Below are 25,296 nucleotides of genomic sequence, written 5' to 3' on the forward strand. Positions count from 1 at the left end.
TGAATGTATTCACACTAGCCAGTCCTTAACTGTTCACCTTAACCTGCCTTGCCTTTGCCGGGAAGCCCCCGGAAAGGTCTAGCCCAGGCTTTCCCCTCACTCCTGCTTTCTGCCTACTCATCACCTGAGGCTTCCCCACGTGGGCCTGCATCGTGTGCTGGGACCTGTGAGTATAATAAACCTTGTTTTCCCAAATCTCTCCTGTGTTTCCTCTTGTGGCCGCACCTGACTGGCCATTACATGAAAAAACAAAATAAAACACAGAACAGTATGGAATGTTTTAAATGTGCTCTCGGCTATTCAGAAATATCCAGAGATTCAGTGGCAAGGGACATAAAAGTGGATTTTATTTTAATAGAAAGATTCTTCAACTATCCTTTTCACTTTATTAAACTCAGATACCAGGCACTGTCCTTGGCCCTGGGAGATACAGGGATGGAGAAGTTGTGACTCTGTTTCTCAAGGAGCACACAGTCAACTGGACAAGATACAGAAAAACAAATAAATGCCTTTTGTGTATTTGGTGCCCCATGAGAGGTGGAGAACTTGGGGGAGGGGAGACAAGAAGGGAGGGTTTGCATCCCCTTGAGCATCACAGAAGATTGTCTGGAAGAAGGGATGCTTATTTAGTCGCCAAATATGTTACTTTTTTTAACCAGTGTATTGATGTATATTGACAGATGTCCAAGATAAGAGGCTATATGTATGGCTTTCCAGGAAAAGTCAAGCATTTTGAAGAAGTTTCTTGAAGAAACAATTTCTCAAACTAAAGGATTTCAGAACGGATGGTGCTTGGGTGGTAAACCTGAGTGCTGAATAAAAGGCTTAAAAAATCCTGTACAGTTGACCTGTGAACAACATGGGTTTGAACTGCATGCATCCAGTAATATGCGATATTTTCCAGTAGTAAATACTACAGCAGTACAAGATCCCGTGTTGTTTGAATCCACAGATGTGGAATCCAGGATATAGAGGAACCTCGGGATAGGAGGAGCCTCAGGATGTGGACGGCTGACTATAAGTTATACTCGGATTTTTGACTCTGTGGAGGGTCGCGGGGTCCCTAACCCTCATGTTGTTCAAGGGTCAATTGTATTCTTGTTGGATGTAAAGCTTAAGACATTTCAAGTCTTTAATTATAGGTCATTTCTTTAGGTTTGACTCTACTCCTATAGAAAATATTCAACTTAATGAAGAAAAAATTATTATCCTCATCTCTATACAATAATTTCATTCACTTTATATTATAAATTCTTATTAATGTCTGTCCGGTTAAAAAGAGAAAGAGGGAGAAAGAACCAGGAATTGCCAACATATTATAATGAAAAGTATTAGTAAATACACTCTTTTTTTTTTACATCTTTATCAGAGTATAATAATAGAGTATAATAAAGTATAATAACACAACTAAATTGTGTTAGTTTCTGCTTTATAACAAAGTGAATCAGCTATACGTATACATACATCCCCATATCTCCTCCCTCTTGCGTCTCCCTCCCACCCTCCCTATCCCACCCCTCTAGGTGGTCACAAAGCACCGAGCTGATCTCCCTGTGCTATGTGGTTGCTTCCCACTATCTATTTTACACTCTTGATTATTGAGTGCCTGGTAGTGTCAAAGGCAACTATTACTAATCTTGTTGTTTTTAGAACATATAATACATACAGAATATAAGACGTCTTTATTCTGTGATTCATGAAATTTAGGTTTTTTGTTTTATGATCCCCTCACATACAAAAAGAGGAAGGTGGTGAGTCTTTTTTGAACTCCGTCTCTTAGGGAAGTGCTTTGTGAGCTGCACGGACTGCGTGAGGAGGTTCTCAGCCATGCTTAGTCAGGTTGCAAAGAGCGCAGGATATGTGTGCCATCCGGATCTAGAGACGGTGCACAGCCTGGCTGAACAACTCCTTCATTCAATTCCCTTGCCTTCTCATCTGTCTGTAACACAATAAAGGAAATTAAAATCAGTGATTGATTGTGTTTCAGTGCATTATCATCAAGACCAAACACATAAACAGTGCACCAAATGAGAAGCTATTTAACCACATTCTTTTTTTTCTGTCAATCTAACTTGGTGTGTCATGGGCCAAGTAATTGACATTTATTTTATTCAAAAGAGGAAAGGAAAATCATTTATTCCATTTGAGTGTTTCTCCTGTGTTAACAGAACATTCTGTTTTCCTTGAAGAATTTATATTTAGGAAAATATACAAAAATCTTTATTAAATGGAAATCGTTATCATATAACCCATTTGATAGCACTACTATTTCAGTTTTTTCCCTTAACTGTTTCTTATTAGTTTATTTATTTTAGTTCATGGAAATCTTAAGTGTGAATTCTGACATTTCAAATAGGCTAGGAAATTAATTTTCTTCATTAGAAAGGGTATAAGGCTGCTGTTCCTTTTATTGAACCATATTATCTTAGTGCATTAGATTTTATTTGGGAATCAGTTTGATACTCTTAAAATAGAAAAAAAAAAGTAATGCAAACCCTTTTATTATCAAATTTCCTTCCAAGGATAAGGTTATGCCCTGGAATAATTGGCTCGTATATTGCCTTTTATTTGGTTAATTACTCATGTGGTCATAAAGACATTTCGTATTTCTAAATGGGTTATGGTACCAGCGGTGAATAAAACAAGCTGGTGTTATACAGAAGTTAGACATACAAAATGCAAGATGAATCTGGAGGAGATTTTGAGATTGTTTTAAAAAATGGTCTTTTCTCCCCTCTGTTAAAGTATTTGCGACTTGATGATAGAAATAACTTTCCTCTATTTATATGATGATAATAGAAACGACATTCCTTTGTTTAGTTAACAAGTATTTATAGTGATCAGTTTTAGGGAAGGGAGCATTCCAGCCTCTCAGTGTTTACAATCTTTCTAAGGTGGGTTATGGTCATTCATGACAGACAGTGCCGTACTGATGCAGCAGCATGTCCCAGGGGCCATACAAAGTGTCACTTTTCTAACCATCTACCTAACAGCTTTGTTTGAAAAGGGGTCCTGGGATAGGGCTAGCATTGTGGATTTTGGTCAGTACTCAAGTACTTGTACATGTGTATGGATTTCTCTAGGGAGATTTCTCTAGGAAGAAGATTTACCTGGTGGAATTTCTGTTTGTAAATATATATATATATATATACACACACACACACACACACACAAATATATATAACAATATATAATATATATACTTTTTTTCAATGTTACCATATATTGTCAAATTACTTTCCAAAGTGACAGATTTAAATTCCTCTTATCAGTATATGAGTTCCTGCCACGGTTTTATATTTTCAAACTGGCAACTATCGGTCTTATAGTTGTTAAATTGTACCTTGCTGTTTTAAATTATATTTCCATAACAACCCACTATTCCTTTTTATCATCTTTTGTGAATTTTGTGTCAGAATCTTTAACCATTTTTTTCTATTGAATTACTTACCTCATTGATTTGTAGGGATCCTTGATATACAGTGGATATTATATTCTGCAGTTACATGTTTTGTAAATACCTAATTCTGTTTTCTGGCTGGTATTTAACCTTTATTTAGGATGCCTAGAATTTAAAATTTTCATATACTCTAATTTATCAGTCTTTTCTTTGGCTCTTCCTATATTCTGGTATTTGTTTAATAAACCCTTTCTTACACCAAAGTTGTTAATTTTCTATATATACTTTTAAATATTTTAAAGATGTGCTTTTCTTATTTAAGTCTTTAACCCAAGTAGATTTTCATAATATGATACAAAATACAGATTTTATTTATATGTGGATAGTCAATTATTCCAGCATCATTTATTAAATAGTATGATTTTTCCACTGATTTGTCGTACCTCAACTTTCATTACTAGTCCAAAATATTCAGTATATCCATTGATCTATTTTTTGATGCTATGCAGTTTTCCCCATTGGTTTATTAGTGTATCGTTAAGCCAAAGAAAGCTATTTTAATTATAATTTTATTAAGTTTTAATATTTGATAGAATATTATACATAATCTTGGCTTGTTCTTTCCATTGATTTTTCAATATGACTTTTAAGATAAAGTTCTAAGAAAAATACTAGTGGAGTATTTATTGGAATAACTATAAATTTATAGATTGCCATCTTTATGATTCTATGCCTTCCCAACCATGAACATGGTATACTCATGTTTTTTTGTTTGTTTGTTTTTAGGTATATATAGGTATTTATGTCACTCGATAAAATTAAGTGAAAGGTCTTACATGTGTTCTCTGGATTAATTCTTAGGTACATTAATGTTTAATATAAATGGTATATTTAAAAAATAATATTTTCTAATTAGTTGCTGCTGTTTTATAACAATTTCAGTGATTTTTTTTTACCTTGACTTTATACGTAAAAACCTTGTTGATTTGAATAGTGTTAACTACAGACTTTCTTGGGTTTTTATATGGGTAATTTAAACATCTCCAAACAATGACAATTGATGTCTTTTTCTGTTCCTGATTATATAACATTTCTTCATCCTGTCTGACTGTACTGGCCAGGAACTCTAGAACAATAATAAATATAAGGACTGTCAGCAGACATCTCTTTCCTTTTCTTAGTGTTTATAGAAAATATTGATTGTTTTAACATTAAATATGATAATGTTGATGGTTTTGTTATAGGTAAACACATCAGGTTAAGAAAGTTGTCTTCTATTCCTAGGTTGGTAAAAAGCTTGTAATATAAATAGGTATTGGATTTTATCATCATGTTTTTTTCTCACATCTTCTGAGACAATCCTATGGTTTTCTGCCTTCGATCTGTTAATGTGACAAATGACATTAAAAGAATTTCTATTGTTCAAGCATTCCTGCATTACTAGATAAAACCAATGCCATTATTCTATTATTCTGTATTACTGATGGATTTTTTATATGTATGGTCAACCTAGTTTTCTAATATTTTTAGGAGAATTTTGCACATGTACCCTTAAAGAAATTGGCATATCATTTCTATGTCATCTGCCAGTGGGTGGACCTGACAGAAAGTCATACTGGTGGATGAGGGGAGAAGTTACTCTCTACCTGCTTCCTCTAAAGCTGCCCTCAGTGGTAGCTGCAGTGATATTAATGCTGCAGTCGCAACAGATCTGGAAGTCGTGACAACACTGATTTCAGCAGCGGTAGCAGCACTGAGGGATCCCCATGATGGAGGCTACAGGGAGGGAATGGGAATAATTCAGGAAGTAATGACAATATTAGCTACACCTGTAGCAGCTGACGTGTGAGTCCTCATGGTGGCAGCTTCAAAAACAGCAGTAATGGCCCAGCCCCAGAAACGCAACCTCCTAGGCTCCTGCTTAAGAAGCTGAACTTGGACATCTGAATGTTTGAAGTATCTGCCACTGACCTTCAGGCAACATTTTCACTCCTGCAACTTAGAAGAAACAGAGATTTCTTGTAGTGACTAATTTTCAAGCAACCCTACCTTTTCATCTTTTGCTCCACACACCCTCACAACTGATTTTTCTATGAAATATAATAAATATGACTCTTGTTTTGTTAGCCCACACAATGTTTTAATTTCTTAATTAACTGCAATTGTGGAAAAACTTGACAGTCTTTAGAGCAGGCAATGCTGTTTCTTCTCCCTGCAAGATAGCAGTTCGCTGATGCCGAGTCATGGCTTCCCCTTTAAACAAGTTCATCACATTTTCCATCCACGCTGCTTCCATTACCACAACTCCTGCCTGGCCCTACACACACTGATATTTGCCGCGCCCACTGTAAATGGTAAACAAACATTGCAGGATTTCAGGAATAGCATCCATTTTCTTCACTTACCGAAGCAAGATGCATTTCAAAAGGTACATAAAGATAATTGCCTTAAACTTCAGTAGTAATGTTTAGAGCCACCTGTAGCTATTAAATGACAAGTAAATAGGCTAATCACATATAGTTTTAAAATTAATTGTTTGGAAACAGCAGGGTTTTGGGTTTTCTTGGTTTTGTTTTGCTTGTTATTTTAAGCCTTAAGTAAAAAATGACATTATTTGCTCCACATTCTCAACTCTTTGTAGCTTTGCATTTTTTTTCTTCCATGCATATGAATCCTTTGAAGTCAACCAGGGCTGACTACAGAGGACTGTTTGTGCAATCCAATCAGGCTAATTTCAATTTCAAGTGCAGCAGACAGGCATGCTTTTCATCGCCTCCTTTGTGAAGCTATGATGGATTGACTACTGTTGAGTTAGTGAGATTTCCAGGAAAGGACAGTACAAGTGCTGTCCTAAGCAGCCTGTTAATAAATAGACCTCAAGTCTTGAAATCTTCCACTTGCTATTTTATGTTAAGAGTGGAGTAAACGCCACTAAAGCACAGAATACATTTCACTTTGCAGTTTCAGCTGAAGAGCTACCGTTATTTACATTCTCATGTGTTTCTAATAAGAAGTACAAGGAAGAAAGCCCTGTATAAAAGAACATACAGGGGCTTCCCTGGTGGCGCAGTGGTTGAGAGTCCGCCTGTCGATGCAGGGGAGACGGGTTCGTGCCCCGGTCCGGGAGGATCTCACATGCCGCAGAGCGGCTGGGCTCGTGAGCCATGGCCGCTGAGCCTGCGCATCCGGAGCCTGTGCTCCACAACGGGAGAGGCCGCAGCAGTGAGAGGCCCGCGTACCGCAAAAAAAAAAAAAAAAAAAAAAAACCAAACATACAAACTTGTAAGAGCAAGAACTGGTAAGAAAAAGAAGTAGAGTTTCATGCTGTCTAAACATATTCTTATTTGCTTACCCATTTAAAAATACTTTAGTGCAATCTCTTTCAAAGATTATGGGTAGAATATGAAATAAGCACCTAAATAACCCTTTAAAATTACTTCTAAATGATTATGATGTGTGTGTTTGTGTTCTTAAGCATAAAAAATCATAATTTGAAAAGATGCATGAGCTATATGAAGCTCAGGAAAAATTAAAGTTTCCTAATGATTTTCTTTAATTTACTTTTTATCGCTTGAATTCTTCCAAAAGAAAGAGAAAAACAGAAATATCAAATAATGAACAAAGCAAAGGAAAAACAAAATACATTATGTAACCAAATCCAACATCAGTTCTCAATTAAAGTCAAGAGAATTTTAAAAATTGTACTGATCGAAATAATACCTACCTCTTACTGCGTATTCACCATGGGTCTGGAGCAGTTCCAACAGCTTTATATTACTTCGCTCATTTAAGTCTCGTAGCACTTCTCTGTTAAGAACCTGTATCATGGTCCTCATGTTACAGAGAAGGGAAGAGAAGTAATGTAAGTTTCTCAAGGCCGTGGAGCTGCTTGCGCAAGACTTGAGCACAGGCAATTGGGCTCCGGAGGTTTTACAACACGTCACTGGCTCTTGTCTCCCAGATACATATGTTTACGTGTTGATTTACAGTCAAACTTTGCTAAAGCTTCTTCCATTAGACATGAACATGAGTCCTGTCTTTAGGGGTCTCGGCACACCATGTCTGTCTAATTCGGTCCAATTCTGCCCCTCCAGGTCACCTTCAGTTTGGTTGAAGACTTGAAGGAGGAATTTGGTGAAGCTTGGGGAGAAGAGGAGCAGGTGAGTAAGACTTCACAGAGCAGTGGACTTTTTAGCTGATGCCTGAAATTGATGAAGAGTTCCCCAGGGAGAGGTGAAGAGGCCACACGCGTGGTGCCCGTCCGGAGCTTGGTAGTGGAAAGGGAAACCTTGTTGGACATTTAGTCGCGCCAGGGAGAAACAGTGGGAGAAACAGGAGATGCAGATGGATGATAAAGAGCTTTGTAAACCATCCTTAGGACCTCACCCACACCTGGACCGCAGCTCAGCAAGCAATAGTGGAAAGAAATCTTCCCCCAGGCTATGGGACACTTAGTGTGCCACAAAGAGGGAAGTTCTGCATCGACCCTGATAACACCTGAGACCTGCTCCAATTCTAGCATTAAGATAATGTTCATTATAACGTTCATATCAAATTTAGGAACCTTTTCTGGCTAGTAAATTCCTTCCCTTCTTCTCATCTTGGTAATCATGGGACCCAAGGCAAAAGTCAGGCCTCTCTGGCCACTTTTCACGGCTCTACTCTTCCACCCTCGGACGCTTCCTCAAACACTGCTTGCTCCTTATCTTCGCCCCTTAGACGGTGCCCAGCGGAATCCAAGATTACTGTGAACAAGTTCTTCTATATTTTCGTTATCTTCTTAGTATTCTCCTAGCACATCCTAACACTTCCATGAGGAGAAAGACTTCCTGGAAGCGGGGAGCTGCTCTCCGACCTCACCAGGTTCCTGCCAATTTCTGAACCTAGAGCAATCTACCCTAAGTCTTTTCCAAGAATAACTGCTCCATTCTTAAATAAAAATGTACCAAAGCCCATGGCATCAGGTTACAACACCACCTCTCTGCCCGCTCGATATGACCTCCAGTCTCTGGGTCACACACTCTTCTGTATTTAGGGAGAACTGTAGTGCTTCGTTCATGGATTCTTTTTTCCACCCCAATTCCTGCCATTTTTAGGGAGACATAGTTCTTTGACTACTTGATGTCTCTTTTCACTTGCAATCAGTTTTTTTCCCCACTTCCTCCCATGATTGTGAGCTGGACCTTTATATCAGCCAGCATTCCTTCATCTTTGAAATCCCCAACTCCTACAGGTCATCTTCTGAATGCAGCCCTCAGCAGAAATAGATCTTGTTTGGGATGCTCTCTAGTTTTCCTTAAACTGAAATACTGCCCTTTCTGTCTCATTTTGTTTTTTGCTGCCACCATGTCCCTGCTTTCTGAGTCTCCTCCTGTGGTCTCTCTGACTCCATTTGTGGAGGATGGTAGTGTCTCATTTCCTATGTGGACTCCAGCAGACAGTGATGGGGTTTCATAATGCAATCACTAATAGACATTGCATACCAGAGGATAAATACCTAAGTAAATTGCCAATAGGAAAATGGCTTAGGACAGTGACTTTGTAAAGCATGTATTATGGAAGTAACAACTGGTGAAATTCCAGGGTCCTGCCTCGATTAACCTTTACAAAAAATGTTATTCAAAGACGTACTTGGGCTTCCCTGGTGGCGCAGTGGTTGAGAGTCCGCCTGCCGATGCAGGGGACACGGGTTCGTGCCCCGGTCCGGGAAGATCCCACATGCCGCGGAGCGGCTGGGCCCGTGAGCCATGGCCGCTGAGCCTGCGCGTCCGGAGCCTGTGCTCCGCAGCGGGGGAGGCCACAACAGTGAGAGGCCCGCGTACAGCAAAAAAAAAAAAAAAAGACGTACTTATTTAGGTTTGATAGTCAACCAAACATGAAAAAATATTTGAATTGTTTACATCAGCTCATTATAATCTGTCCTTGTGTGCCCAGCTGAAAAAAATTTTTCCTGATAAAACAAGGTTTTGTTTTCTCTGCATTTCTCTTTAAAGAGACTTTATTTCATGTATATTGTTGATCCATTAACCTTTAACTCACAGTCAACAGCACCATAACTCAGGCCTGAACAAAGCTTATCTAACACACATATTTGGCCTGGATACAGTCTCTTAAAGGGCTTGGAGCCTAAAGGGTGTGCTGAAGACAATGCAACATCTAATTTCCTGTAGAAAAGGTAAAATTCAAAATTTCCTGTAGAAAAGGTAAAAGAGGGCCTGCTCTCGTGAAACTTATATCCCTGGGCTGAGAACCATCTGACAACTTCAGACCAGGGCAAAAAACCAGGCCCTCTTTAGCCAAACACTTTAGAAATAAGACTGTATTCTGGGCAGAGCTGCTGGACATCATTAGCCAGGTTTTTGCCCCAGGTATTAAAAAAATACGTATAGGGTTTCCCTGGTGGCACAGTGGTTGAGAATCCGCCTGCCAATGCAGGGGACACAGGTTTGAGCCCTGGTCCACAAAGATCCCACGTGCCGTGGAGCAACTAAGCCCATGCACCATAACTACTGAGCCTGCGCTCTAGAGCCTGTGAGCCACAACTACTGAGCCCACGTGCCACAACTACTGAAGCCCGTGCGCCTAGAGCCTGAGCTCCGCAACAAGAGAAGCCACCGCAATGAGGAGCCCGCGTACCGCAACGAAGAGTAGCCCCCGCTCGCCGCAACTAGCGAAAGCCCACGCGCAGCAACAAAGGCCCAACGCAGCCAAAAGTAAATAAATAAATAAACTTATTAAAAAGAAATACATATAGTGATTTACTTTGCTGTATAGTATAAACTAATGCAATATTGTAAAGCAATTATACTCCAATAAAAAAAATAAGGAACATTAAGATTGAGGCCAGACTTATGGTTAGAACCTTGCTTGGAGTGCCCAGAGCTTTCCTTTCTCATTCAAGATCAAAGTTAGCATTATCATGTGCTTTTTAATATGCGGACTAAGCCATCTGCATTTCCTTTTTAAAATTGTCTAATGATGTCTATGCTTAAAATTACAAATGACGGTGAAGTGTTATAGGGTATTTGTTGTATTTACCTTTATTTCCACCCTTAGACTCAGTAGTAATGACAGGAAATTTTGCCTGAATTTCTGTGCCTTAGACCAAGTAATAATGAGAGAAAAAATTGCCTGCCTTCTTCAAGTTAAGCTCAGAGGATCCACTCCTACTTTCTGCAGGATAAGTTAAGTTTACATCCATTAATAGCAGGTTCATATGTTGCTTATGATAAGAAGGCTGTGCTTTTTCCTGCAGTATGCTTTTGCAGAGCATTTAGATAAAACTCATCCTCTCAATTCGCTTATAAATACTTAGTAACTTAGTCATTTTACATAAACTGCTTCAATTTCAATAAAGAATGTTTTTTCTTAGCATGAGATATAAGCATACATGAATTTAAAAGCAGATCATCTTTATGTCTGTTTCTTCAAGGATATATTGAAAATAGGATTTGCTGAAAACACCAACGATCCTATAAAATATTCAATGGCATCCATAGAAAGGTAACAGCAGACAAAAATATTCTGCAGCACTTGGATCAGCAATAGGGTCCGCCAGCTTTTGAGGAAGTGGCAGGCTAATCTAGAAGACTTGTCTGCATGGGCATCTCAGGAAGCCCCCAGCAGATGGTGCTAGCATGAGACCCTCCTTGGACAGGGATAAAGGGCAAAAGTTTCTGGTAGCAAATGTTTGTTTCACCACATGCATGACTTTTTGGATTAGCATCATCAATGATTCCCATTTGGGCTCAGAAGAAATCTCCCCTCCCCACCACTGTCCACTTGCCCATCCATTCATTCAACAAACATTTTTTTTTTTTTTTTGCGGTACGCGGACCTCTCACTGCTGTGGCCTCTCCCGCTGCGGAGCACAGGCTCCGGACATGCAGGCTCAGCGGCCATGGCTCACGGGCCCAGCCGCTCCGCGGCATGTGGGATCTTCCCGGACCGGGGCACGAACCCGTGTCCCCTGCATCGGCAGGCGGACTCTCAACCACTGCGCCACCAGGGAAGCCCTCAACAAACATTTTTAAAGTTAGGAACTAGGCTAGGAACAGGGCAAGCACAAAAAATGAGCCAGGACTGCTGCCTGTGACAAACTAGAGGAGTCCCGGAGGATTCTGACACGATACGCCTGTGCTTTGGGATTATAACTCTGTATTTGAAATGAAGGTTACTGTCAACTCTTTTTTTTAAAGTACTCTAATCTCCCTACCTATTGTGGTTCACGGATGTGAGAAATTTCTCAGTGTTCTTATGACTATCTCCTCTTCCTTTACTACCATGATAGGAGGAAATAAGACATAGCATTTAAAGAGTTGAATATATTTCTTCTCCCTACACTTTCCCTCCTCTGCTAAAGAAACAGCAAAAGTCAAATTCCTTTGTCATTTATTGAACTATAGCATGTAAGAACAGCTATCGTGGAGCCAGGTTCTTCTGCGCCTATTGCAAATCCTCAGTTCATGAGCAGAGAATGTGTATCACTGGAGAAATCACGTGTAGTCATATTACATGGCTGAAAAGAGCCATAACAAAATCACTGAAGCGTCTTTTAAAAAATGGCCAACCATAGCATACTACATGCCAGGTATGTAGGGAAAAAAGTCCTTGCAAACACATATGAAATAGTAATTATGCTATTTACTGTTAAACACATCTCTTATTGCTTGACCATATGCATAATATAATTATTTTACCTTTAAATTATATTACCTAATGATTTAGAATAAACTGATCGTTTAAGATTTGGTAATCTGGCCCACTTTAATACACTATGTTGAAACAATGAATTCAAGTTGAAAGAAGGAAATTATACCAACCTACATCCTATATAGGCTCATATAGCACTACTGCCCACACTGAGGCTGGCAGGGTCCAGCAGTGCTCATCTCCAGGCTGCTTCTGCTTCCCAAATCCCCTACTGCAGCAGGGTCCACGTTCCCCATGCCCTGAGAACAGCTGAAAGTCTAACCGAAGTCATGTTCCCTGGCAAGTGGTTGGGGAAATGGCTGACAATAAAGTCTTAAGAGATGACCTGCTTCATGGGCTGAATATTAGGTTTTTCTGCTGTTAAGTAGGAGACTAGTGGGTACAATAGTTTCAAACATGGCTGGCTGAGCACCTTGGGGGCTTTTAAAATACAGATTTCTAGGCACCACCCTGATCCATTATTAAAAAACGATCAGGGTGAGAGAGTTACCATTTGCTTTTGTAATGCTGTACAACAAACACTGCTAAAAAGCTCAGAGGCTTACAGTGCTTTCTTGCTTACAGTTGTGTGAGTGGGTTGTGGCTCAGCTGTTGTGAACAGACTCACCTTTACTTCTGCCCACATTCCATTGGTCAGAGCAAGTCACATGACCAAGTCATGCGGTGCCTCAAGTCATGAGTGAGCTTGATATACACTCTGCCCAAGGGAGCAGGGCGGGGGGAGGAGCATTTGAGGGTTGGTGCTGAGGGACTAGGTGTGACAAACGCTACAGGTGACCCTTATGAAGTCAGTGCTGTATGTGTTGGAGGATTGCTATTCTGGTGCCACTAGAGAATATAAGGGAAATAATGGGCCCCATTCTTTCAGTAACTCAGCAAGTATGTATTGTCACTAATACACACTGTCCAAAGGCAGAAGAGGAAATAGAGCTCATGTAACTCAGTAATAATGGATAATTAAGATGGAAAGGGAACAAGAAAAGGGGTACCTTATACAAATTGAGCATGGGCACGAGCCCATCAGGGAAGGATTCTCAGAGGAGGCAACGTCTGAGCTCAGCGACCGTGACGGGTGAACGTTTTCTAGAGAAGGGAAGTGCATGAAGGGGAGGGAGTACTCTAGTGGGGGAGGTTCCAGGACAAAATGAGGAACTTAGAAGCAGCATATTATATCTGGCTATGTGTTCTCCATAATCCTACTTCTTTCTCCTCGTGGTCCCAGAGCTAGATTACCTTTGCCAGCCTCCCTTGAACTTGGATATGGCCATGTGGCTGAGTACTGGCCAAAGAATAAGCCCAGAAATGCTGTGTATTCCTTTCCAGGTCTGGTCCTTAAAAACCTTCCACAAGCAAACCTCCCCTCTCTCACTCTTTCCCCTTCAATCAGCTGAACGGGAGGAGGGTGAAGCCAAAAGATGGAAGAAGCTGAGTCACTGGACAATCACATGGAAAGTCTTCCGCATTGACTAGCGGCGCCGTGGTTAAGAATCCGCCTGCCAATGCAGGGGACGTGGGTTCGAGCCCTGGTCTAGGAAGATCCCACATGCCGTGAAGCAACTGAGCTCGTGCGCCACAACTACTGAACCTGTGCTCCAGAGCCTGCGAGCCACAACTACTGAGGCCCGCATGCCTGGAGCCTGTGCTCTGCAGCAGGAGAGGCCACCGCAATGAGAAGCCCACGCACCGCAGCGAAGAGTAGCCCTCGCTCACCGCAGCTAGAGGGACCCCGTGCACAGCAACAAAGACCCAACGCAGCCAAGAATAAATAAATAAATATATTAAAAACAACAACAACATTTGTGTGAGGGAGAGAGAAAGTTTTATTGTCTAAAGCCACCAAGATTTAGGATTTGTTTGTTACAGCGGCTAACACTACTTGCCTTAACTAACAGAGATAATGTGTTTTACTGATGGTAAACGATGGCTACGAGGCAGAAAAAGAGGTTAACAGTCACTGACTCGCTGTGTTACTTGCTTATTCTAGATACGTCTGTGGTTATTTGAGCACCAAATGCATTAAAAGATATAACAGCACTTTAGCACTATAAATCTGGGCAAAGCATTAATGCTAACATGCAGTGATGCCCAGTTGAAGGGTTGGTTCACGCTACAGAGACTGTCTGCTCAGAGCAATCATTTATAGGATGCATTTATGGCAGAAGAAGCATGACAGTGTGTTCTTCTGGTAGCTTTTTTATTTCTAATGGGCTTTGACGTGTATTCCCAAAGGTTCAAGCTTAACTGTCGCTGAGATGGGCCTCTTTCTCCATCTTTCAACCTTGGATATGCCTTTTCTCCAACGAGACTTAAGAAACAAAACCCAACTCATTAATCAGTGTGTCATCACATGACTGGAATTAAACAGTAAAGCAGTAAAACCTCTGAGCTAAAGCGACAGCAAGTATCACAGGTGTATTTTTCTGCTTCCATTTCAGAGTATGACACCATCTGGAAGTTGTTCTTTCTGCCAAAAGGAGTAGAAACATAAAGGCTCACCTTTCCTCTTCGAAATGAGGGCTCACAGAGAACTGAGCTTTGCCAAATGGAGAAAGGAAGGAGGTGTTAGGGACCGATGAGAGGCACCCAGGAGTAACCCTTGCCAGAAGTGACTTTTTCTGAATGTAAGAGTTGGTAACTTTGTACTGAAAACAGATGTTGAGCTGCACACAGGCAGAGACTGAGAATAATTAGCATATAATTAGAATAAGAGTTTTGTTGCGAGGGCAAGATTACTTCATTGGAGATCATCATTATACAGGATATCTAGAAGTAGCTGGGCAGAACCCATCAATGTTGGAAGAGAAATACAGGCATGAGCAAAACAGAGTTAGTTCTTTTTGTCACCTCTTGCTAAGAGTGACTCAGATCCTTAGTGAGGAAGAAATGGGAAATTCATGTCAGCATCCCACTGTGTAAAATTTCTTGCACGTAGTATATTGTGATGTTTGGGTTAGCGATCGTGAACTGTATGCATCCCACTTATGCTGTGGGATAAGTCATTACCTGCTCATCTTTTTATGATTTTTATAAAATGGATTTAAAGAATCACTTTAAGTCGTTTTCATGTATAAAATCCAGGTTGCATCCTACTGATAACTTAGTCAAGGTACCGGTGCCAAGAATGGGACACCAGGTGAGTGTAACCATGTCTTACTTTGGGCTTTTATGGAAACAGACCCTTAGATGAAAATTCAAATGCAAGCAGTTTGTTTGCGAGATGATCCCTGGAAACCACGGAAGCGGAGTGTGGACGTGAAACCGAGAAGGGGAAGAGCCAATAAAAGGTATTGGGTTGGCCAAAAAGTTCATCTGGGTTTTTCCATAGGATGTTACAGAAAAACCCAAACGAGTATTTTGGCCAACCCAGTAAATTATGAAACAAATTACCCCTGAGGGCCACGGAAGCTGGGGAAATGATACAGAATATGCACCTTTGACTTATCTTTGCCAAGTGTCGAGGCAGCTGAAGTATTTCTCTTCCAACTTCTATCAGTCAGGAGGTGGAAATTCTCTGGAGCCGCAGCCTGCCCTGCATGTGAAATCCAGGCACTGCCGGGAGGAACTGGACCCGTGTGCACCGAAATGGTAAGGACAGAGGGATGCGGTGGGACAGCCAGAGCATCCACTACGAACCGCTGTTGGATGCCATCTTAACAAGACTTTTTCTAGACTGGATGTGCTTCTTGGGAAAATTGCTTTTGTGCATTTCCCACTCTGTCCCAGCACCACTGATTTGCCTACACACCTGAGGACCTGTTTGCAGGTACTCAGGATTGATTAAAACCAAGAATAGATTTCTGTGCCTTAATTAATTTTTATTTTAATCAACTTATTTTTATATATAACATATTCAAAACTGAGCTATATTTACAACTGTATTCAAAATCTATCAGTTCCTTACCACTGCTCTGTTAAGCCCACTATGGAAAACATACCAGGCAAACCTAAGAGGTCAAAGGACACTATTTAATACAATGTATAATGTAGTGAGTTGTAACTCTTTCAGGTGAGACCATAGCCTTACTGAGGGCACTTAGGGATCTAGTAAATGCAAAGGGAATCTATGCCATTTGGCCTGGAATGCCACTTCAAATTTTCAAGACTGCCTCGGAATATCACAGTGATTTTACAAAGGACTACTCATTTTCTCTACTATCAATTTCATTTTCTTATTTTCCCATTCAAAAATATAAAGGGAAATGATACGATTGTATTGTCTTTAATGGTTTTTAAAACTTCTCTAGATTTCTTGAATAAAAATGCATGGGAATAAGCAGCAGCAGGTTCATTGTGATTTGAAATAATTGAATCACTGATTTTAAAATGAAAACAAATGTATATTTATGCACATTGGTATATTTTGGGGGGACCATATATGCATATTATAATACCATGGACAAAGTAAAAAATCCATCATTTATATATACCTAAAAAATAGTTTGCTTGGGCTTCCCTGGTGGCGCAGTGGTTGAGAGTCCGCCTGCCGATGCAGGGGACGCGGGTTCGTGCCCCGGTCCGGGAGGATCCCACATGCCGCGGAGTGGCTGGGCCCGTGAGCCACGGCCGCTGAGCCTGCACGTCTGGAGCCTGTGCTCTGCAACGGGAGAGGCCACAACAGTGAGAAGCCACGTACCGCAAAAAAAAAAAAAAAAAAAAAAAGTTTGCTTCATATTAGCCTGAGCTAATGCACTTTATATTAGGTTTTACGTTTCTGATGGGCTACTGTTCAGTATTGCATATGCCTGCTGTTACATGTGTAGCATATTTTATATGATTGTTTCTTACTTTTAACTACTTATTTTTAAGTATTATTAGACTTACCAAAAAAAGGTGTTAAAGTAAATTATAGAGATTCCATATACCTTCCTTAATGTTACCATCTCAGATAAACATTATGTAATAATATAGGACCGATTCTGGAACCAGAGAGGTGTGAGCAAATCTGCTGCAAAGGTTCATCATCTTGTAGAGATATTCTCTCCACATATGGTGCTGAAATGGATAAAAATTTTAACATCCTTGGTTTAAAAACGAGAGAAAAAAGAAAAAAAGATCTTTGCTTTCCTTTGAACACAATGTAATCCAATAGACAGACAGATAGATAGATAGGTATCAATAGATAGATAATACATACATACATACATACAAAAGCCGAGTTGGGCGGCATCAGGATTCACTGACTTTGTATTAATGTTCTCTTTTTTGCTTTCAGTCATGCCACCTTCTCTCGTTCTTTGTTGGATGTCTAGCTAAGCCACCATGCAGAGGCGTCTAATCTGATCTTCTGAAATCTTGAGAAAAGCAGAGGGCAGGGGAGCAGATTTTAATGGTATAAAGGAAGTGTTTGTGTCTCTGATATGAGGGCTCTGACATAGTAGGCGTGTAGGAGCGTTTGTTGCATAGAAATCCCCAATGGTCGCCAATGTTTGGCAATAAACTACTGAGTGAGAAATGCTTGAACTCCTGGTGTCAGTAGTGGTGGCTCAGTTCATGATATTAGAAACACTCTACATGCATATCATTGCAATATTAATTATGATAATAGTAGCCACAAGATCAGTGCTGTTAGACCACTAAAGTGTGTGCTAGGTAAATATTAATTGAGGCTTAGTTTTTAACCCAAACAGAAATTTAAAAAGATGGTGCTTGGCTATCCCTTTCAGATTTTAAAACTAGCTATTACTAATAATTCTTGAAGCAAAATATTCCAAAGAAATTTCCTCGCTTTCTCCTTTTGTAATTCTCAAATCTTCCAGGCTTTCTGGTGTCCTTAAAAACACTCTTACATCCCCTATCCATCTTCCACTTCTTTCTCACCTTACCTCCTAATAAAACAGCCCTTGGTGGGGGGGTCACTTTTAAATACTATGATGTAAAGTGCTTGTAATAGCAAGAACTATCTCTCTGGGACATTCATTGCTATGCATAACAAGTGAATCAGTTCAACTAGAATTGACTGTGGCCTCAGCAGACATTGGACAGCACACTGATGTACCACAGCCTTTACCGCCATGCTTCACACACTCCACTTGTAGGTCTCCACATTTTGCTCCAGGGTGAACCTTATCTTTGCTCCAACTGAGCAGCCATCCTGTCATTACAATGTCTGTCAGATATTCATGAAGTTAAGCTAGTTGCAGGAGGCTGTGTGGAGGATTTAAATTTTCTTGCTTAAAAAAGGTGCCAAGACGGGCCCCCCATCAAGCAGGCACCAGGGCAAAAAGCACACATTTAGGGGCACGTTTGGGAACTTTTCTCAATGGAGACAGAAGAACACTTGATCAAACTGCACACTATTTCATTCAAACAAAAATGCAGACCTGGAAGTCTTCAAAAAAATTTTTTTTAAAAAGCAGTGAAATAATTAAGGAGGAACTTGAATTCCTTCAAGCTGGTGTCTCAAATCTTAGTATTTGAAGTCCTGTGAAATCTAGACATCTGCACTTCTGAGTCTGGTCTCTAGGGACACTCTCTTAACTCAGTTATCTCACTCTTCCTGTGCATAGATATCTTGCTTCTCTCTCAACTTTAAGGGGGACAGGACTGGAGTTTCTCAAAAGGAATTTTACCAAGAAACTGAGAAATAAAAAGAAGAAAGAAAAAAACCCATAGACTCTGATGTCATTAGGGTATGTCTGCCTGTGTATACGTATATGTTTCATACTTACTGTATCCTACATATATGTGTGTATACGTGTATAGTCAATACTGTGCGCAAAGTGTTATGCTAAAAATGTACACGTTATCTTTTTTAATTCAGCAAATGTTGAGTTTAACTATTGTTATAAGCACTAGAGAAACAGCATTGTTTTGAGTGGGGGAGATGGGAAATTATAAACAAAGCAATGTTTTGATTGAAAATGCAATAGACTGACTGGGGTGTTAAATCAGATGGCGTGGTCAGCAAAGGCCTCTATGGATGTGACATGAGGTGAGGGAGCAAGACACATGTAGGTGGAGGATGAAGAAGAACTGTCAGGCTTATTCCCATGGGGCAAGTCATACATCACGCCCACTTTACACAGGAAAATGAGGCCTCGAAGGGAAGCAAAGTGACTTGTCTGAGATTCTACAGTGAGGAATGACACAACCAACCATACATTGGACTAGTTGATCCTTAGATTATTATTTCTTCATTAATAACTTTTCCAAAATCCTCCCTGGGCCCCACTGTTTCCATTGCTCAGTCCCTGTCTACTCTCCTCTCCTCCCCTCTCCCCTCCCCAAGAGACAGGTGATTCCCTTAGTGACAGCACTCGGTGACAGCACTCAGTGCCAAGTGGGCCCCGCTCCATTGACCTTCTGCTTTCCCTTCCCACCTCCAAGCCTTCGGGGGAGGAGAGGTAGTATATCACTCAGCTTTGCAAACTTGGCAGCTAGCGTAGCCTTTGACATAATAAGCAGTTACGAAAAGAAGAAAGAAGTATTTGAGGGCAGCACTGAGGAAGAAAGGAAACAAAGAAGGAAGGGAGGACGATTTTTAGTTCATGATGGAATTCAATTTAGAAAAGGAATGAGAGACCGAAGAGAAAAACAGAGGTAGTTTCACACACTTTCTAGACTTATTACTAGCACTGTGCCATCTCTGAGTCTTTCCTCTTCCTCTCTTTCAAAGCCAAATGTATTTTTCAACTGTCATTAACTGTACAAGGAAGAAACGCCGATCTGGGTCTATCAGTAGAGAGGGCAGTGGGAAAGGGAAAGGTATAGGAGGACCCTCCTGGTTCCCTGGAATCACACCACGTGAGTGGCACTGACTCTGAAGATGGGGTAAATGCAAATTACTACGCCTGCTTCCCAGTGGGGAGCAGTTAGTGCCAGTGCAGGTGTCACTCGCATCCTAAGATTTAAAGGCAGTATGGTGAACACGTACATCAAGGAGCTCTTGAGTCACATGACCTGGCTTTGAGTTCCTCTTGGTCCATTCAGTAGCCGTGGGATGCCCTGTTCCCATTTCCACATCTTTGCACTGGGGATGCTCATAGCACCCATTTCATAGCCTGTTCTGAGGGTTTAATAAATGAATACACATAAAGTACTCAGCCTGGTGCCTGGCAAGGACGCTGCAAATTTGGTACTTCCTAAAAAATAAATAAAACGATGAAAAAAGTATACTGGGGTAAACATATGTAAATGTGGAGGGAAAGAAGGGCCATTATGTTTAGTATCATCATTCATCACAGTCCCTGATCGTGAAGAGGCTGTGATCATTTCTGGAAGTTGTAGGTAGACTAGTTCATGTTCTCTCCCTCTTCAGCTGCCTCCTACAGCTTTCAGAGGGGTCAGTGACCTGGAACTTTCTGTGTTGTCCTTTTCTATATGCTAAATTATCTCTTTGTCAGGGTCTATTTTTTCCTGTTGTTTTCATTCATCATGAATGGTGACGGTTATGTTTATTGTGCATAAAAGAAGCATGCCCTCATGATCTCTGATGTCTTAAAGGTTGGGTTTAAAAAAAAAAAAAGGAAAAAAGGCTTCTGCCTCTATTAGTCCCCTTCTCCCAGACAATGGACAGAGGTGGAATCTAACAACTCGTGTTCTTGACCCCTTCATTGACCCAAATCTTCAGACTATTCCGTGTGTCCCTACTAGCATTTCAAAGACATCATGCAACCATTTTCCTGGGAGCTCTGTTTTAAGTTATAAACCTCAGTCCTGAAGGAACGGTTTAGAAAGAGCCAGTTAATTTCAAAACAAATAAAAACCAAACTCCCCGTAATGTGTGAAGGATTGCCTTGAGCAGAGTTACCCTGCACGGAGTGAATTTTTAAAAACACAGAGATCTCTCTCCTTTTCTCACTAACCTACCACTAAGGACCCAGGAGGGCCGCAGTGGGTTAGAACGGGGTTTCAGTGCCAAGATCCGCAGAAAACCTCTTGAGACAACTGGCCGGGAGGCTTGTTCCTGCCCTTCCAGGTGCGTGAGCCCCGTGCGTTGTTCCACCAGGTACAGCAAACGTGCCCATGAAATCTGACACCGAGCCTGAAGAAACTGAATCCTCCGCAGAACTCCTCCGCTCTAATCTATTAGGTGACAGAGAGCAAGAGGGCCTCCTTGGGGTTCATGGAGAGTTTGTCCTGGATCTTAACCATCCGGGACCAGGTCTTATTTCCAAGACCCTTCCAAACAATTTCATTATCTCTAGGAAGAAATCATATTTATCCTCACCCAGGAAACATTCTCCATTCCTAGAAAAAGCCACGCGTCCTCTCCTTTCACGCCTGGTGATAATCTCTACAGCATTTTAGTGGAGAAAACCTACGCCAGGTCTCGCGGCGTCCCGCTCCATCCCCGCGCTCCCGGCCGGCGCACCTCCTCGCCGCAGCATCGCCCGCCTCTCGCCCATCCAACTCGGTCAACTTTCCCCCTGAGACTCCGGCAGGGGCGCCCTCCGGGCAGCCGGCCGCAGCGGCAGGGGCGACCCTGGCCCCGAGATCCCGGAGCCGCGCGCCCAGCGCCGGCCGAGCGGACGCGCCCGCGCTCGCAGCCCGCCGTCTCGGAGCGCGGCCCGCGCTCCGCCGCGCTCGCCCGCCCTCGGCTTCTCGCCTCCGGGCCCGTCTCCCACGGGCACCACGCCGTCTCCACTCCCACGCTCTCCACCTCCGGGGCACCTCAGCCGAACCCGGTTCCCTCCTTCGCACCCGCCTTGACCACCTTCCCGACACCCAGCACAGCCCCCAGCGAGAAAGCCCCGCCCGGGTCTCCCCAGTTCCACCCGCTGCCGAGGGTCTCCAGCACCCGCAGTCGCCCCTGTTCACGCTCATTCATATTCATTCGCATTCTCATTCTCTCCTCCTCGTCCTCCCTCTCCAGACTCCAAACAAGACAGGCCGACCCTCCCCCCGGCACTCCCTTCCATTCATCCCTTCCCGCCACACGCACACGCACACGCACACACACGCACGCACACACGCGGCCCTCTGCACTTTTCAGACGCCCACCTCCTACACACTCCCCTCCCCTAAACAGACTTCCACCCACTCACCATCTGTAGCCTGCCTTCCGCCCCCAACCCCGCCCGTCCGGCCCGCCCCCTCCCCAAGAAGCAGACCTGCACAGCGGGCGGCAGGGACCCCCGCCAGACGCTCGGGTCGTGCTCGCCGTCCTGACCTCTGCCCGGCCGGGAAACTAACAAAGGCGGCGCGCGAGCCCGGCCCAGAGAGCTGCGAGCGGCGGCCGCGGGGCGGTGGAGCCTGGGCCGGGCCGGGCGAGCGCCGGGCGGGGGCTGCTCAGGAGTTCGGAGGCAGCGGCGCCGGACGACGCGGACCTCTGGCGGCACGCGCCGCTCGGACAACGCGGGCACCATGGGCTGCTGCACCGGGCGCTGTGCGCTCATCGGCCTCTGCGCGCTGCAGCTGGTGAGTTCCTGCCCCGGGACCGGCCTTGCCGGCTCCCTCCGCGGAGCCGCAGCTCCGGGCGCCGGGCAGGCGGGCGGCCGAGCCCCGCGCTCCCGCCGGCTCCCACCCTCCCCGCCGCTCCCCTCGCACTGCCCTCCCCGCCGCGGGCACTCACCGGGTCGCCCTGCGGGAGGGCGGTGTCTCCCCGCGGCCCCGGGCAAGGGGGTTCACGCGCCCCCGCCGGGCGTCGCCACGAGGTCCGGGGGCTGCTGCCCGGGCGCCGGGGAAGTGAGCGACTTCCCAGCCCCTGGGTTGGCCGGCTGGCTTTAGCACCTCCGCACTCCCGCTGAAGTTTCACAGGGGCTTGTGGGTTCTCTCTTCTCGGGATGGTTTCCAGTAACGTTGTGTAACAAGGTGCGTGGGAATGCCCAGGTCCGAGGAGACGGGGCGAGCTCCAAGTCTTAGTTAAGAGGCGGTTCTTCCCTCCTGCGCTTGAAAGGGGGTGATTGAGGAGTCTTGGATCTCCAGGAAGGAGGTCGCGCTGTGTGTTTTTAAACAGAGTGTTTCAGCCCCTGCCCTTCCAGTTTCTCTTTAGATTTTGTAGAAATGTTGCGTGTTCAGACAGCGACAGACTGACAGCTGTCATCAGGGAGAGAAGGCGCAGTGGCTTGCCAGGAAGTGCATGGAATGGGAAGAGTGGAGATCGATAGGGCTTTCAGTGGGGAGCGAATGCTTATCTTGACATATGTCCTGTTGGGACCTAGACTGGGCCTGTGGTCTATTTCATAGTCGCTTGAGGTCAAGGCCACAGACCTTACGTGTGAGACTTGTGTGTGAGAGATTAATAGACATCGCTCTTTTATTACACTTAATACAGACTCAGTAGATTCTCTGTCAAGCTTTCTTCCAGGTGTTGTTTTTTAAAGTCATAAACATTAGCTAGCATATTTTGACTAGCAAGAGGAAAAAGGTTTTCGGTGAGTTTGACCAAGTCATGTCAACCCTTGCAAGACTCATTAACTGAGGGATAAAATAATGCTCTTTATTTAATAGTTAGTCCTTGTACCCACGAATGTTTTAAAAGGCTTCGCTTTTCTCCTCCATGTTTTACTCTCCCATTAAACCTGCACTTTCGAGGTGCTCTTCATTGTTGACATAATGTGTGCATAATTTATATATTTATAGATCTGGAATCAGTGACTACTTTTCTTTAAATCTGTGGAACAGTCCCTTTTGTCCTATTGAACAATAGGATGTATTTTATAGAGTTTCCTTGAAAAATAATTTGAAAATTCACTGGAACATGAATTTTTTTCATTAAGGAGAGAAGGTCAGAGGATAATTTACACTTTGGTTATCAGAAGTGGACATGGCTTATAAGCTGGGAAGACAATAAATATTTAGTCAACCTTTGAATATGCAGAACTGTAGATGGGCACACTGGAGTGTATAATCTATAGTAGCAGAATGCTTTCTGTTTTCTGTGGAAGTAACATGGAAGGGTTTTTGATGCAGCGGATTTATCAATGCAGTTATGATTTCCTTAGCTGAGGTTGTGATACTTGTGATGGTGATGTGTTTGGTGTTTCATGTGTCAGCCTCGAATGCCTGCATTTTCCACATACACCTTCTCAACTGTTAGAAATGCAACTTACTCTTCAAAGCTCATCTCAGAATTCCACCTTCTCTATGGAGTCTTCCTTGGTGCTCCAGGTAAAGACCAATCCCTTCTTTTCCTTTAATTGCACGGTAGGTTGCTTTTTCCTCTGTTAGAACACATTTCATCCTCTTACATTATTTTAGTGATTTCCACATTACTAGACCGTAAGCAGCCTGAGCATAAGGATCAAACACTGTTCATCTTTGTAAACCCTGCGAGTCCTTAGAAGAGCTCGTATTAGGAGAGAAAACATACAGCTGAATGGATGACGGTAATTAACATTTGCGATCCATACCGGGTTTTTGCATGAACGTTATTTTATGTTACCCCTAAAATTATCCTCTGAGGAAGGCACCCATTTCACAAGCTTGCAGATGAGGCAGCTGATGCTTGTAGAGTTAAACACCTTCTTCAGATCAATAGGTTTTGGATGGTAGAGACAGCCGCGTGATGGTAAACGCTTAATAATTGGATCTCGGACAAAACAAAACATATATGTATATTTTAGGTTGTTACATAATACATTATAAATCTTACATATATATAAGGATGTGTAGCAGTCACTTTGACAAATAATAATAATAAAACACGCAGTACTCTTTATTGTAAATTCTACATAACCGATTAATTCTGGCAGGATCTCTTTAGTTTGATGAACTTGATGGACTCTTGGTTCTGTAGTTCTGACATAAATGCTGGTTAATATTTTTATTTCCTTTGAGGAGGAATAGGAAAGTGAAACCAGGAAGTTGGTATTGTGACTTCACTCCACCGATGACGTGATATTGGTTTGAACCCAGGTGGAATTCTAGACTGCCCCTCCCCCCCCATAGCCCGAGGCCAAGGAGGGGCAGAAGAGGCAGGCAACTCCTGATTGGTAGGCGGCAGGTTTAATTTGCAAGAGAATTTACAACACTTGTCTTGGAAGGGCTGCAAGCTGAGTTGCTCTCCGCCCCCACCCACAGCAGCCAGAATCTTCAGTTTATTTAGAGGCCTTTTTGGGTTCAGTCATGTCTACCGTCCAGATGGTCTCAACAACACATTGCTCTGTACAGGCTGCATCCTTGAAACAAGCCCGACTGAGGGAATGGTGGGCAGGACATATATTTGAAGACTGGGAGGGAGTGGGGAGCCTCTCATTGCCCGGGTCCAGCTCGAGGGTCAACTGGAGGTCAGGTCCTCTCCA

General features: G+C 42.8%; 1 protein-coding gene and 1 long non-coding RNA gene across 7 annotated transcripts in view; one reads left to right on the forward strand and one right to left on the reverse strand.

Annotated features, from left to right (window-relative positions):
• Window positions 1-317: 317 nt before the first annotated feature.
• On the reverse strand, window positions 318-22,956 carry LOC115854986 (uncharacterized). 5 transcript variants are annotated; one of them, XR_009559594.1, is made up of 4 exons: window positions 22,626-22,956; window positions 7,125-7,688; window positions 5,230-5,398; window positions 318-1,939 (listed from the first exon to the last, which is right to left on the reverse strand). It is a non-coding gene; the product is annotated as an uncharacterized lncRNA (long non-coding RNA). The 5 variants fall into 5 exon arrangements; XR_009559596.2 differs by having other exon boundaries at window positions 7,125-7,540; window positions 22,626-22,955; XR_009559595.2 differs by lacking the exon at window positions 22,626-22,956 and adding an exon at window positions 22,165-22,402 and having other exon boundaries at window positions 7,125-7,540.
• Window positions 22,193-25,296, forward strand: part of NKAIN3 (sodium/potassium transporting ATPase interacting 3) — a 523,650-nt gene continuing 520,546 nt past the window's right edge. For both annotated transcript variants that reach the window (XM_060287463.1, XM_060287464.1), the window contains exon 1: window positions 22,193-22,471. In XM_060287463.1, coding sequence (XP_060143446.1) covers window positions 22,418-22,471 — 54 coding nt within the window. In that variant the 5' untranslated portion in view covers window positions 22,193-22,417. The remainder of the gene's footprint in view (window positions 22,472-25,296) is intronic.

The sequence above is a fragment of the Globicephala melas genome, chromosome 17 (assembly GCF_963455315.2).
Source record: "Globicephala melas chromosome 17, mGloMel1.2, whole genome shotgun sequence".
Lineage (NCBI taxonomy): Eukaryota > Metazoa > Chordata > Mammalia > Artiodactyla > Delphinidae > Globicephala > Globicephala melas.